Here is a 15,915-nt window from a genome sequence, read left to right on the forward strand (position 1 = left end):
CAACTTCACCAAATCTTTCCCAAACATTCTTTTTTTTTGCCCTCTTTATTGTCAACTCTGACATTGTCCTTTTTGCCTCTGTGGATCGACATGAACTTTTTCTGCGCGTCTCCAAAAGTGTAGGCTATTTTGCGGGCATACAGTTAGGCCCTAAAGTTTAGGCTTAAGCACTATTGCCAGACAGCTGAAAATGTTGTAAGAAAAAATCTATGTAGCATATAAATTGAACAAGAATGATAGATTTATGGATTATTGATGGTCGTGACTTTCTAACATGAAGGGGAGGTTAACTTGGACCCAGACAATTGATCTGACAAGTTTCAGTCATTGGATTTTTTTGGGTTGTTTTAACCCCCATGATTCTATCTATAGGTTAATTTGATTGATCATCTTCTCTGGTTTCTCTGTGTAGAAGGTAGATGGCTGCAATAAGATGACTTGCACCTCATGTAAGCAGTACTTCTGCTGGCTGTGTCTGGGCCAGCTCACACTTGTCAACCCCTACAGCCACTTCAATAACCCCTCCTCGCCTTGCTACAACCAGTGAGTAGCTTTGTTATTGTCCTCTTTCCTTTTTTGGAAGGCTTCATTGACGTTTGGCTTTGTGTGGCCATTTAGATGTACGATAAATCAGGATTATGCTCATAGAATGTTTATCTGACCTTTTTATTGACTTCATAATTAGTTAAAATGACATTTTACTTATGTGTTTCTTTGGTGTTTTCTAGGCTGTTCCAGGGTGTGGATATTGATGAAGATGATGCCTTGAGTGATGAAGAGGACTGATGTGTGCAATACCTCAGTGTGCTTCGTTTGTTTGCAATTTATCTCACCCTCACGACACAAACTGCATATGGAATTTACCAACGCCACCATTTCTCACCATCATTGATCAGGCATTTACTATGCCAAAATATATATCAGTCATTTCTAATGGTTAACTGGCTAGCAGAGAGCAATTCCCAGCTTATACAGGCACATTACCTTACGCCATACAGAAGTCAAATACTCAGGGCCAGTATTTTTCTGAAAGCATGCTCGTGAAGACGGCGTTCTAATGTGATGGGTTACAGGTCTAATGCTTAGTTTAGATGACTTGAACAGATAATGTTGCCATGTTTTATCAATCTCAATTTAAAAATAAAATTATGGGATCTTGGGTGAAATCTTAATATCAAGATATATATTTAAGGTCTCAGAGCGAGTGACGTCACCGATTGAAATGCTATTTAGCACGCACCACCGCTGACTAGCTAGCCGTTTCACATCCGTTACACATAGAATCACATAGTTTATCCATCTCTTTATGTCCGCCGAGAACTTCAGAACAAAGTTGACCACAACTACAATGTTCCCAATGTCTTTGCAATTCATACAATCAATCAAATGTATGTATAAAGCCCTTTTTACATCAGCCAAAGTTAAAGTGCTTTACAGAAACCCAACCTAAAACCGCAAGCAATGCAGATGTAGAAACACGGTGGCTAGGAAAAACTCCCTAGAAAGGCCAGAACCTAGGAAGAAACCTAGAGGAACCAGGCTATGAGGGGTGGCAAGTTCTCTTCTGGCTGGGCCAGGTGGAGATTATAACAGAATATGGCCAAGATGTTCAAATGTTCATAGATGACCAGCAGGGTCAAATCATAATAATCAGTGGTTGTAGAGGGTGCAACAGTTCAGCATCTCCAAGACTTGATGTCAGTTGGTTTTTCATAGCCGATCATTGAGTTAGAGACAGCAGGTACGGTAGAGAGAGAGTCGATAACAGCAGGTCGGGACAAGGTAGCACAAGGTGAACAGGACAGGGTTCCATAGCTACAGGCAGAACAGTGGAAACTGGAGCAGCAGCACATCCAGGTGGACTGAGGACAGCAAGGAGTTATCAGGCCAGGTAGTTCTGATGCATAGTCCTAGGGCTCAATTCCTGAGAGAGAGAATTAGAGGGAGCATACGGACACCGGCTAAGACAGGAGAAATACTCCAGATATAACAGACTGACCCTAGCCCCCTGACACAAACTATTGTAGCATAAATACTGGCGGCTGAGACAGAAGGGGTCGGGAGACACTGTGGCCCTGTCCGACGATATCCCCGGACGGCCAACCAGGCAGGATATAACCCCACCCACTTTGCCACTAGAGGGATATCTTCAATCACCAACCTACTACCCTGAGATAAGGACGAGTATAGCACACAAAGTCCTCCCCCACGGCACGAACCCAAGGGGGGTGCCAACCCGGACAGGAAGATCTTGTCAGTGACTCAACCCACTCAAGTGATTCACCCCTCCTAGGGACAGAATGGAAGAGCACCAGTAAGCCAGTGACTCAGCCCCCGTAATAGAGTTAGAAGCAGAGAATCCCAGTGGAGAGAGGGGAGCCGGCCAGGCAGTGACACCAAGGGCGATTCGTCGCTCCAGTGCCTTTCCGTTCACCTTCACACCCCTGGGCCAGAATACACTCAATCATAGGACCTACTGAAGAGATGAGTCTTCAATAAAGACTTAAAGGTTGAGACAGAGTCTGCATCTCTCACATGGATAGGCAGATCATTCTATTAAAATGGAGCTCTATATGAGAAAGCCCTGCCTACATCTGTTTGCTTAGAAATTCTAGGGACAGTAAGGAGGCCTGCGTCTTGTGACCGCAGCGTACGTATAGGTATGTACTGCAGGACCAAATTGTAAAGATAGGTTGGAGCAAGCCCATGTAATGCTGTGTAGGTTAGTAGTAAAACCTTGAAATCAGCCCTTGCCTTAACAGGAAGCCAGTGTAGGGAGGCTAGTAATTGGAGTATTATGATCAAATTGTTTTGTTCTAGTCAGGATTCTGGCAGTATTCTGCATCATTTTTGGACCGAAAGTTTCTGATTTTTGAAATGTTACCAAGATGGAAAAAATCTTTCCTTGAAATACTCGTCAAAACAGAGATCAGGGTCCAGAGTAACGCCGAGGTCCTTCAGTTTTATTTGAGATGACTCTACAACCATCAAAATTTATTGTCAGATCCAACAGAAGATCTCTTTTGTTTCTTGGGACCGAGAACAAGCATCTCTGTTTTGTCCGAGTCTAAAAGTAGAACATTTGCCGCCATCCACTTCCGCGTGTCTGAAACACAGGCTTCCAGGGAGGTCAATTTTAGAGCTTCACTATGTTTCATCGAAATGTACAGCTGTGTATTGTCCGCATAGCAGTGAAAGTTAACATGTTAACGAATGACATCACCAAGAGGTAAAATATATAGTGAAAACAATAGTGGTTCTAAAATGGAACCTTGAGGAACACTGAATTGTACAGTTGATTTGTCAGAAGACAAACCATCCACAAACTGATACCTGTCTGACAGATAAGATCTAAACCAGGCCAGAACTTGTCCGTGTAGACCAATTTGGGTTTCCAATCTCTTCAAAAGAATGTGGTAATCGATGGTATCAAAAGCAGCACTAAGGTCTAGGAGCACGAGAACAAATGCAGAGCCTTGGTCTGACACCATTAAAAGGTCATTTACCACCTTCACGAGTGCAGTCTCAGTGCTATGATGGGGTCTAAAACCATGAAACCAGACTGAACTGTTTTGTATACATTGTTTGTCTTCAGCAAGGCGGTGAATTGCTGCGTAACAGCTTTTTCCAAAAATGTTGAGATGAAATTGAGATTCGATTTATTTAATTTTTTTCGGGGTCAAGGTTTGGCTTTATTACTGCCACTTTTAGTGAGTTTGGTACACATCCGGTGGATGGGGAGCCGTTTATTATATTCAACATAGGAGGGCCAAGCACAGGAAGCAGCTCTTTAAGTAGTTTAGTTGGGTCCAGTATGCAGCTTGGTTTAGAGGCCAAGACAAATTTTCATCAATGTGTCAAGAGATATTGTATTAAAAAACTTGTCTCCCTTGATCCTAGGTCCTGGCAGTGTTGTGTAGATTTAAAGTGGAGTCCGTAATTTGCTTTCTAATGCTCATGATATTTTCGTCAAAGAAGTTCATTAATTTATCACTGCTGAAGTGAAAGCCATCCTCTCTTGGGAATGCTGCTTTTTAGTAAGCTTTGCGACAGTATAAAAAATTCAGTTTGGATTGCTCTTATTCTCCTCAATAGGAAAAATAGGATGATGGAGCAGCAGTGAGGGCTCTTCAAAACTGCACAGTACTGTCTTTCCACGCTAGTCGGAAGACTTACAGTATGGTGTAGTGCCACTTCTGTTCCGGTTCTCTGGATGCTTGCTTCAGGGTTCTGGTATTTTCTGCATGCTTGCTTCAGGGCTCTGGTATTTTCTGTATACCAGGGAGCTAGTTTCTTATTACAAATGTTTTTTTGCTTTTAGGGAGCGACTGCATCTAGGGTATTACACAAGGTTAAATTAAGTTCCTCAGTCAGGTGGTTAACTGATTTTTGTACTCCGAGATCCTTGGATAGGTGGAGGGAGTCTGGAAGGGCATCTAGGAATCTTTGGGTTGTCCGAGAATTTATAGCACAGCTTTTGATGATCCGTGGTTGGGGTCTGAGCAGATTATTTGTTCCGAAAGCAAATGTAATAAAATGGTGGTCCGATAGTCCAGGATTATGAGGAAAAACATTAAGATCCACATTTATTCCACGGGACAAAACTAGGTCCAGAGTATGACTGTGGCAGTGAGTAGGAGACATGTTGGACAAAACCCACTGAGTTGATGATGGCTCCAAAAGCCTTTTGGAGTGGGTCTGTGGACTTTTCCATGTGAATATTAAAGTCACCAAAAATGTGAATGTTATTTGCCATGACTACAAGGTCCGATAGGAATTCGGGGAACTCTGTGAGGAACGCTGTATATGGCCCAGGAGGCCTGTAAACAGTAGCTATAACACAATGCTTCAAATGAAAACCGAGATGACTGCATTAAATAGAAATAGCCTAAAGTAGGCTATAGGCCTAGTTCATTCATATTGAAATACATTTCATGTTCAATACACTGACTTCTATTTCGCTACTTTTAGGCTATTGTCTGAAATGTCTCTATATTTCATGACGTGTATCCTAACATTGGGGATTTAATGTGCATTTTTTTATGGGTAAGCATTAGAATAAACCGCCTCAATATTTGCAACCGTAGATGTTCATCTCTATAGGAGCTGATCTGTCATGTGAAATAGTAATATTCGATTTTTAGATCTGATCAGCAACGCTATCTGTATCGACATTCCGACTCACTAGCAACTGTTCTCTACATGCTGTTTTGGAAAACGCATGTTACATCTTCGGTTGTTGTAAGAAAGATGCATCGTTAAAACAGTCGTGTGCCTAAATTCCATCGCTATCGGGAAACTGAGCCAGGTCTATTTCCTATGCTTGTAAAGGTGCTCCTTGTAAAAATTATCCTTTTTTTTATTTTTAAGGTACTTTACTATTTTCATTGCCTTTAGTAAATTAACTGATAGATTTGCTGAAAAACTGACATTTATGAACTAGTGATGAGATGAGACTCCAAAGCATTCAACATTTCTCACAAGAACATACAATGCCTTTTCCTTCCACAAGAGTGTGCAAGGGCTGCGCTGTCATAGTCTTTAACACAGAAGCCAGTGCTGAGTCATACAGGAATCCAAAAATGATTAAAAACACAAATCATTGTTGGACCAAAAGTACTGAACTAACATGATACGTTTTTATACATTTTGATGATTATGTTTACATTCTTACATGGAAGGTTCTGACTTCAATTAAATCCCGAGTGGTACACTAGCCTTCAAAGCAGGACCAATGAGTTATCTTTGATAAACAAACAAAATAGCTACAGATTTTCTGGTTCATTAGGAGCTAAAATAAAATGTTTGTTAGGTCAATCAAACCATGCTTATTTCAAGCTTATCGTATATATGTGGGGCAAAAAAGTATTTAGTCAGCCACCAATTGTGCAAGTTCTCCCACTCTCAACCCCATAGACAATCTTTGGTAGGGAGTTGAAAGTCTGTGTTGCCCAGTAACAGCCCCAAAACATCACTGCTCTAGAGGAAATTTGCATGGAGGAATGGGCCAAAATACCAGCAACAGTGTGTGAACCTTGTGAAGACTTACAGAAAACGTTTGACCTCTGTCATTGCCAACAAACGGTATATAACAAAGTATTGAGATAAAATTTTGTTATTGACCAAATACTTATTTTCAACCATAATTTGCAAATAAATTCATTAAAAATCCTACAATTTGATTTTCTGGATTTATTTGAAGTGTTACCTATGATGAAAATTACAGGCCTCTCATATTTTTAAGTGGGAGAACTTGCACAATTGGTGGCTGACTAAATACTTTTTTGCCCCGCTCTGTATATATAAATAAATCTGAAGTTTACATACACTTAGTTTGGAGTCATTAAAACGAGTTTTTCAACCACTCCACAAATTTCTTGTCAACAAACTATAGTTTTGGCAAGTCTGTAAGGACATCTACTTTGTGCATGACACAAGTAATTTTTCAAACAATTGTTTACAGACAGATTATTTCACTGTATCACAATTCCAGTGGGTCAGAAGTTTACATACACTAAATTGACTGCCTTTAAACAGCTTGGAAAATTCCAGAAAATTATGTAATGGCTTTAAAAGCTTCTGATTGACTCAAATGATGTCAATTAGCCTATTGAAAGTGAACCTGTGGATGTATTTCAAGGCCTACCTTCAAACCCAGTGCCTCTTTGCTTGACATCATGGGATAACGAAAGAAATCAGCCAAGACCTCAGACAAAAAATTGGAGACCTCCATAAGTCTGGTTCATCCTTGGGAGCAATTTTCAAACGGCTGAAGGTACCACGTTCATCTGCACAAACAATAGTACGTAAGTATAAACACCATGGGACCACGCAGCCATCATACCGCTCAGGAAGGAGAAGCATTCTGTCTCCTAGTGATTAATGTACTTTGGTGCAAAAAGTGCAAATCAATCCCAGAACAACAGCAAAGAACCTTGTGAAGATGCTGGAGGAAACCGGTACAAAAGTATCTATATCCAAAGTAAAACAATGTCCTATATCGACATAACCTGAAAGACTGCTTAGCAAGGAAGAAGCCACTGCTCCAAAACCGCCATAAAAAAGCCAGACTACAGTTTACAACTGCACATGGGGACAAAGATTGTACTTTTTGTAGAAATTTCCTCTGGTCTGATGAAACAAAAATAGGACTGTTTGGCCATAATGACCATTGTTATGTTTGGAGGAAAAAGGGGGAGGCTTGCAAGCCGAAGAACACCATCCCAACCGTGAAGCATGGGGGTGGCAGCATCATGTTGTGATGGTGCTTTGCTGCAGGAGGGACTGGTGCACTTCACAAAATAGATGGCCTCATGAGGGAGGAAAATTGTGTGGATATATTGAAGCAACATCTCAAGACATCAGTCAGGAAGTTAAAGCTTGGGCGCAAATGGGTCTTCCAAATGGACAATGGCCCCAAGCATACTTCCAAAGTTGTGGCAAAATGGCAAAAAAAAACACTCCCTCTGGCTAGAAACTTGTTGCAGGTTTTTTTAAGTCAGTTTTTCTTATTTTGAATCGTACCCTGTGATGTCACAGAGAAGCATTTTTTAAATTTATTTTTCTAACCACAGATCATAGAAACACTGTTTTCACATACGCTGCATGGCCAAAAGTATTGGACACCCCTTTCAAAGTAGTGGGTTTGGCTATTTCAGCCACACCCCTTACTGACAGGTGTATAAAATCGAGCACACGGCCATGCAATCTCCATAGACAAACAGCAGTAGAATGGCCCGTACTGAATAGCTTATTGACTTTCAACATGTCACCGTCGTAGGATGCCACCTTTCCAACAAGTCAGTTTGTCTAATTTCTGCCCTGCTAGAGCTGCCCCTGTTAACGGTGAGTGCTGTTATTGTGAAGTAGAAACCTCTAGTAGCAACAACAGCTCATTTGCGAAGTGGTAGGGCCACACAGGCTCACAGAATCTGACCGCTGAAGGCGCAGCACACAAAAATTGTCTGTCCTCAGTTGCAACTACAGAGTTCCAAACTGCCTTTGGAGGCAAAGTCGGCATAATAACTGTTTGTCGGGAGCTTCAGGAAATGGATTTCCATGGCCGAGCAGCCGCACACAGGTCTAAAATCACCATGCGCAATGCGAAGCGTCGGCTGGAGTGGTGTAAACGTGTTCCTGGAATGATGAATCACGCTTCACCATCTGGCAGTCCGACGGACTAATCTGGGTTTGGCGGATGCAAGGAGAACGCTACCTGCCCCAATGCATAGTGCCAACTGTAAAGTTTGGTGGAGGAGGAATAATGGTCTGGGGCTGTTTTTCATGGTTTGGACTAGGCCCCTTAGTTTCAATGAAGGGAAATCTTAATGCTACAGCATACAATGACGTTCTAGACAATTATGTGCTTCAAAATTTGTGGCAACAGTTTGGGGAAGGCCCATTCCTGTTTCAGCATGACAATGCCTCTGCACAAAATAGTTTGTCGTGATCAGTGTGGAAGGACTTGACTGGCCTGCACAGAGCACTGACCTCAACCCCATCAAACACCTTTGGGATCAATTGGAACGCAGACTGTAAGCCAGGCCTAATCACCCAACATCAGTGCCCAACCTCAATGCTCTTGTCGCTGAATGGAAGCAAGTCCCTGCAGCAATGTTCCAACATCTTGTTGAAAGCCTTCTCAGAAGAGTGGAGGCTGTTATGGCAGCAAGGAGGGGGGGGGGGCTGTAATCTGTGCTTCATCATAAACCGCTCTGGACTGGTCTCCATGCCTTTCATAAGGCCCTATTTATTATACACAATAACCTTATTTCTACACACACTTGTGGTGTATTCACAATGCAGTACTAAAGAAAAAAGGGAGCTGACATTGTAGCAAGTTATTCAAAAGCAGTCAGTACGGCTAGAGTTGCTGACAGTGGCTAACCCTTTAAAATGGCCCCTGTCCTACCTCATGATGTTGGAGCGCCCCCTGTCTTTATAAATAAAGATACCTGCTTTCAACAGGCCAGTTTCACCCGCACAAATCCTCCCACAGGACTGAATCGCCTTGGCTTCCCCAAACACACACAGCAGGCCAAAGCCGAACAAGGTTAGTGATATTTGAGACAGATTGATGAGTAGCTTGCATTGATGGCAAAATACTGGATGGATGATAGTATCAATCAAACCTGGATGTTAATGAACTCAAACTGTTACATGTAATGATTTCAGACTTCAACTATATACACAGCTCAAAAAATAAAGGGAACACTTAAACAACACAATGTAACTCGAAGTCAATCAAACTTCTGTGAAATCAAACTGTCCACTTAGGAAGCAACACTGACAATACATTTCACATGCTGTTGTGCAAATGGAATAGGCAACAGGTGGAAATTATAGGCAATTAGCAAGACACCCCCAATAAAGGAGTGGTTCTGCAGGTGGTGACCACAGGCCACTTCTCAGTTCCTATGCTTCCTAGCTGATGTTTTGGTCACTTTTGAATGCTGGCGGTGCTTTCACTCTAGTGGTAGCATGAGACGGAGTCTACAACCCACACAAGTGGCTCAGGTAGTGCAGCTCATCCAGGATGATACATCAATGCGAGCTGTAGCAAGAAGGTTTGCTGTGTCTGTCAGCGTAGTGTCCAGAGCAGGAGACATCAGGAGACATGGAGGAGGCCGTAGGAGGGCAACAACCCAGCAGCAGGACCGCCACCTCCGCCTTTGTGCAAGGAGGAGCAGGAGGAGCACTGCCAGAGCCCTGCAAAATGAACTCCAGCAGGCCACAAATGTGCATTTGCCAGAGAACACCAAGATTTGCAAATTCGCCACTGGCGCCCTGTGCTCTTCACAGATGAAAGGTTCACACTGAGCACATGTGACAGACATGACAGAGTCTGGAGACGCCGTGGAGAACGATCTGCTGCCTGCAACATCCTCCAGCATGATTCGGCGGTGGGTCAGTCATAGTGTTGGGGGGGGGGGGGGGGTTTCTTTGGGGGGGCCGCACAGCCCTCCATGTGCTCGCCAGAGGTAGCCTGACTGCCATTAGGTACCGAGAAGAGATCCTCAGGCCCCTTGTGAGACCATATGCTGGTGCGGTTGGCCCTGCGTTCCTCCTAATGCAAGAGGAAGGCATTGATGCTATGGCCTGGTCCGCCTGTTCCCCAGACCTGAATCCAATTGAGCACATCTGGAACATAATGTCTCGCTCCATCCACCAACGCCATGTTGCACCACAGACTGTCCAGGAGTTGGCGGATGCTTAGTCCAGGTCTGGGAGGAGATCCCTCAGGAGACCATCCGCCACCTCATCAGGAGCATGCCCAGGCGTTGTAGGGAGGTCATACAGGCACGTGGAGGCCACACACACTACTGAGCCTCATTTTCACTTGTTTTAAGGACATTAGATCAAAGTTGGATCAGCCTGTAGTGTGGTTTTCCACTTTCATTTTGAGTGTGACTCCAAATCCAGACCTCCATGGGTTGATAAATGTGATTTTCTTTGATAATTTTTGTGTGATTTTGTTGTCAGCACATTCAACTATGTAAAGAAAAAAGTATTTTAAGAATATTTCATTCATTCAGATCTAGGATGTTTTATTTTAGTGTTCCCTTTATTTTTTTGAGCAGTGTATATTTTATCTAGAAATGTGATTTTAAAAAAATGCAGAGGACAGAGGGACCAACCAGTCACGTCATGATTGAAGCTGACCGAGAGCTGTCAGTCATGGTGCAGGAAATATAGGATAAAGACGTCAACAGACTGAAACCAGGGACAGACTACCGGATCTCTCTGCAGGTAGAAAAACTATCCGAACGGGACTACTGTATGTGGATGACATTTTAAAAAAAAAAAAAAATACTGACTACATTCCGTGACGGATTGTGCAAATATATTTTACTCCAAAATAACTTGTATGTTTTTGCTAATAGTAAGGTCACAGCACATTGAACAAATCCAGACCCCTAAAATGCTCTATATTGTTGCTGTTGTGGTCTTCCTAAAGCAGGGTTCAGCAACTGGCGGCCCACGGGCCGGAAATTGGCCCGCTTTTGATTTGGCCCCCCAAGACATTTCTGTTGTTGTTGTTGAGAAATCACTTTTTTTCCCCCCATTGTTGGACATAAGACTGTAAAAACATCAGCAAATCAGCTCCAAGTGATGTTAATTTTGTATATCTGTTTCAAAGTATTTCCATGCATAATAGCGAGATATACTGTATGTGATCGTACACAAATGTTTCAAGGTTTCAAATTATTATTATTATGTTTTAGTCAAATATATTTGTTTGGGGTTCTTGTGTTACATTTTTTGGTTTACAAATGATTTATAATTATGTTCCGGCCCCCTGACCATCCGCTCAAGAAAAAAAAATGGCCCCCTACTGAATCTAGTTTATGATCCCTGTTCTAATGGACACAATAGCATGTTAGACACTGTGCCACAGATAAATGGAGAGTGCAAGTACAGTGAAAACATGCTGCTGTGGGAATCTCCTGACACATAAACAAATGTTTAGTTGCAGCTTCAAAGGGCACTTGGTCATGCTTCATTTATTTCAAGAGGATACAATGTTTCTAAACAAAAGTGGACAGCTTCATCCCTAGGTCATTGGTGGGAATGCTTACATATTTGTAATGTGTAACTGATTTCCTCTTCCTCTGCTGTGCTTTGTGCAGGGGAAAGCCAGGACTGAATGCTGACATGAATGATGACAGTGATGGAGCTGGATATCCTCTATTCTCGTTTGTCGATGGAAGAATTTTCAAAAAGGAGTCTTTCTTCGGTAAACGCTTGAGGTGTGAGAGTTAGCGCTTCCATTTTTATGAACTTTTGATTTCAACCGTTTCCTGTGTGTTACCATTATTTTCCTTTGGAAATCTTCTCATATCTGCAATGTATTACGTACGTAGAGAGTAGCAGGAGTTCAAGTATAATTGAACATGATACAAACAGGATGTGTACTGACATCCAGGAGGATTGGATAGACAAAACAAAATATTCCTTTTGTATGATCAGAACACATGCTACCCTCGAAACCGATCTGCATGTCCTCTTCCAGCCTTTATCTCTCTACTGGATAACTATGAAAGTGATACTGGTGAGCCTGAGACTGTAACCCTAGAGGAGGAAGCAGAAAACCACAAGTTTCTGGACTGCATGCTTCGAATGCCCACCCTGAAGTTATCAGTTAAAACATATGGTGGAGAGGTCGGTAACAAGAATACTGTATCTTTATTTAGTCTGGTGAGTAGGAACATAAGTCAAATCACAGATGCATGCAGAAAAAGTTAAAAACCATTTTAATATCACATCAATTCACAGGGAGAACCATGGCCAAGTTGGAACCTTTACAAGCTAAAGTGAGTCAATCAACACCCCATGATTGAAATTGTCTCCATATGTTTCTCTCATTTTTAGATTGCACATAAGTACCTAGTAGAGAAACAGCTCTCCCCAGAGGGATTACCGGAATTCAAGGAGCAGCTCTACCGTATCTGGTTTGTGCTGTACGCCAGACGAGGAACTAGCGGGTGGGTATAAAACTCTTCTCTTATGTAACTGTTACTTTTCAGATGGCAAAATAGTTCTTCATTAGGCTGCTAAATGTTTTCTCCTCACTGGTTAGGGTTATGTTTTTTCAATGTGAAATCCATTTACAATTAAAGAAGGCTGTATTGTCACCTCAGTCTCCCATTTATTTAGTCTTTATGCCTGTCTTTTCAAAGGGCATACAGTGTGGACTTAGGACTCGAGACTTGGCCCGACTCAAGGCACACATTTGATGAATTGAGACTTGACTTGGCAGGAAAGAAAATAACTTGAGACTTGGAGCCTCGAGACTCGGGACTCAACTTGAGATTGATGTCTCCAAAGGCTTGTTCTGGCCTGTTTCTGTACCGCTTAGTCAGAATTTGATAGCTTATCTTACTATATGACACAATGAAAATGGCCTGTTGCTGTTTCATTCAATGACTAGACAAAATATAGTTATAATATATGCCATTTAGCAGACGCTTTTATCCAAAGCGACTTACAGTCATGTGTGCATACATTCTACGTATGGGTGGTCCCGGGAATCGAACCCACTACCCTGGCATTACAAGCACCATGCTCTACCAACTGAGCTACAGAAGGTTCAATAGTCATCATTACATCTAGGGAAAATATGACCAATTACTCAAGCCTGAGACTTGGGAGGAAAAAACAACAACTTGTGACTCCACATGATTTGAGATTACAATGACTTGTCTTGCCCTTAGCTTTTGTGTATTCCTAGGAGTAGAGTAGTCTATTTTCACTTATGCTGTACCGTATGTGAAGCCGCAGATTGTGCTATCATGTCATCGTGTGCATCACCAAGCTAATCTAAGTGGTGGATGACCTCCCATTACTCTTCAATATCATCCCTTCAGGAAGAGGGTGGAAAAGCAGTGGTGTTCTATGTTCCAGCCTCATAATGTTCCTCCAGGCCGGACTCCTCGGGGTTTGAGCATGTCTTTGTAGGAGAGACCAGAGGGGGCCGCACAGTCATCGGCTTTCATAACTGTATCCAGTTATATATGCAAGTGAAGCTGGGAAACATTGATTAAAGTGTGAATGCAAATTCTCCCTAGGTTAGATTTGTTTTAAACTGGCTTGATGAATGTATGTTTTGATTATCATGTTGAATCAGATGTGCGACGTTGATGAGTTGACAGTTAACAATTCCAGAGTATTCTTTAGAAATGATGTGATATACACTGCTCAAAAAAATAAAGGGAACACTTAAACAACACAATGTAACTCCAAGTCAATCACACTTCTGTGAAATCAAACTGTCCACTTATGAAGCAACACTGATTGATTGACAATAAATTTCACATGCTGTTGTGCAAATGGAATAGACAACAGGTGGAAATTATAGGCAATTAGCAAGACACCCCCAATAAAGGAGTGGTTCTGCAGGTGGTGACCACAGACCACTTCTCAGTTCCTATGCTTCCTGGCTGATGTTTTGGTCACTTTTGAATGCTGGCGGTGCTTTCACTCTAGTGGTAGCATGAGACGGAGTCTACAACCCACACAAGTGGCTCAGGTAGTGAAGCTCATCCAGGATGGCACATCAATGCGAGCTGTGGCAAGAAGGTTTGCTGTGTCTGTCAGCGTAGTGTCCAGAGATGGGAGACATCCGGAGACGTGGAGGAGGCCGTAGGAGGGCAACAACCCAGCAGCAGGACCGCTACCTCCGCCTTGGTGCAAGGAGGAGCACTGCCAGAGCCCTGCAAAATGACCTCCAGCAGGCCACAAATGTGCATGTGTCTGCTCAAACGGTCAGAAACAGACTCCATGAGGGTGGTATGAGGGCCCGACGGTAGAGTAAAGAGTGAGACCAGGCTGCTGAAATAGCAAATGCTACCAAGTTTTGGAGTCTTGATGTCACAAGCTCGCAAGAGAGGGACAGTGAGTGGGTGTGGCCTTGTATTTATTTTACTAGGCAAGTCAGTTATGAACACATTTTATTTTAAATGATGGGGAAGATGTGGAAGATTGGCATCTAACATGGGGTTTAGGATGCCTGTGGCCAAGTCCTGCTTTATGGTGTATTCTAGGAGAAAAGGTATATATGTTAGGTTGTAAATATACAGTCAGGATATAGGTAGGGTGTCTGAGTTTAAGTATTTAGGTATGTGGTTTGATGAAAGGCTTACGTGGAAGAGACATGCTGGGCATATTTAAATGAAGTGCATGAAGGTGCTGAACCTCATGAGGGCAGTGGCAGGATAGGGGGTCGTATAGACAAACATTGTTGTATATATACCAGGCATTGATCAGGTCATCTTTGTGTGTTATGAGTGCTTTGTATATGGCTCAGCAGCCAAAACAGTACTACAGCGCCTGGATAGGATACAGTCAAGAGCCCTGAGATTATGTGTGGGTGCCTTCAAAATGATACCTGTTGAGGCATTGCAGGTGGATAGTAGGTAACTGCCACTGAGGATAAGATGGGACAAACTTGCATTAGCGTACTGGGCGAGGTTGAAAGGGAGCTAAGAAGGACATCCTGCAGTCAAGGCAACTGGGGAATGCTGAGAGCGAGGAGTGGGTAAGCAGAAGGTGGTAGAATATGGACTGGGGAAGAGAGAGAGAGGGCTGGAAATTGCATTGGGGAAGGTTCCTCCGTGGTTTTTTCCGAAACCAAGTGTAGATGTGGACATGATTGAAGGCAGGAGAGAATGGGGTGAGGACGTGAGACGGTGTGTGGAAAGATATATAGATGGTCCTGTGTAGCTCAGTTGGTAGAGCATGGCGCTTGTAACGCCAGGGTAGTTGGTTCGATCCCCGGGACCACCCATATGTAGAATGTATGCACACATGACTGTAAGTCGCTTTGGATAAAAGCGTCTGCTAAATGGCATATATTATTATTATATTATAATCGGTTTTATTTGTTTTTAAGGACATATACAGATGGTTCAAAGGCTACAGTCAGTGGTAGGCTGGGGTGAGGGGTGTATATCCCCGATTTCAATATTAGAGTATGTAAGCAGGTTAACTGATTATGTGTCAGTGTATGCGGCCAAGTTGATGCCAATTGGTTTGAGATGGGTGGAGGAGGTGAAACCACTCCGTCTGTTAATGGGATTGGAGAGGATAGGAGTGGTGGTAAGCTTTTACTGGGTTCCTGCCCATGTGGGTGTGGAGGGTAATGAGAAGGCCGATTTGGTGACTAATGCTGCATTTAGACGAGGGACGCTAAAACGTCATACCTGTCAGCATAGTGGGATGAGAAATCAAGAAAGAGAGTGACAGCAAAATAATGCAAACACGACAGTACGTGTTGCTATGGTGATTTCAGTAAACAATCGGTGCAAATCAATATCTGAAAGAAAACAACCCGACAGCAGACCAGACGACAAAAGTAGAAATATCCTAACATTGGCGGCAAGTCCTGTCTAGTGGTGGCTGACAGCATTCACCGCA

The 15,915-nt window shown here is 42.8% G+C and overlaps 1 protein-coding gene across 11 annotated transcripts in view; it reads left to right on the plus strand.

Annotated features, from left to right (window-relative positions):
* LOC124014072 (E3 ubiquitin-protein ligase RNF14-like) overlaps positions 1 to 13,719 on the plus strand; it is a 38,507-nt gene extending 24,788 nt beyond the window's left edge. For 3 of the 11 annotated variants that reach the window (XM_046328778.1, XM_046328769.1, XM_046328785.1), the window contains exons 7-8: positions 413 to 543; positions 729 to 1,487. In XM_046328778.1, coding sequence (XP_046184734.1) covers positions 413 to 543; positions 729 to 786 — 189 coding nt within the window. In that variant the 3' untranslated portion in view covers positions 787 to 1,487. Of the gene's footprint in view, positions 1 to 412; positions 544 to 728; positions 1,488 to 11,630 lie in introns of those variants that run through there. The other 8 variants (XR_006834969.1, XR_006834965.1, XR_006834970.1 and 5 more) reach the window with 8 other exon arrangements.
* The last annotated feature ends 2,196 nt before the right edge of the window (positions 13,720 to 15,915 follow it).

Source organism: Oncorhynchus gorbuscha, linkage group LG02 (assembly GCF_021184085.1).
Source record: "Oncorhynchus gorbuscha isolate QuinsamMale2020 ecotype Even-year linkage group LG02, OgorEven_v1.0, whole genome shotgun sequence".
Classification (NCBI taxonomy): Eukaryota; Metazoa; Chordata; class Actinopteri; order Salmoniformes; family Salmonidae; genus Oncorhynchus; species Oncorhynchus gorbuscha.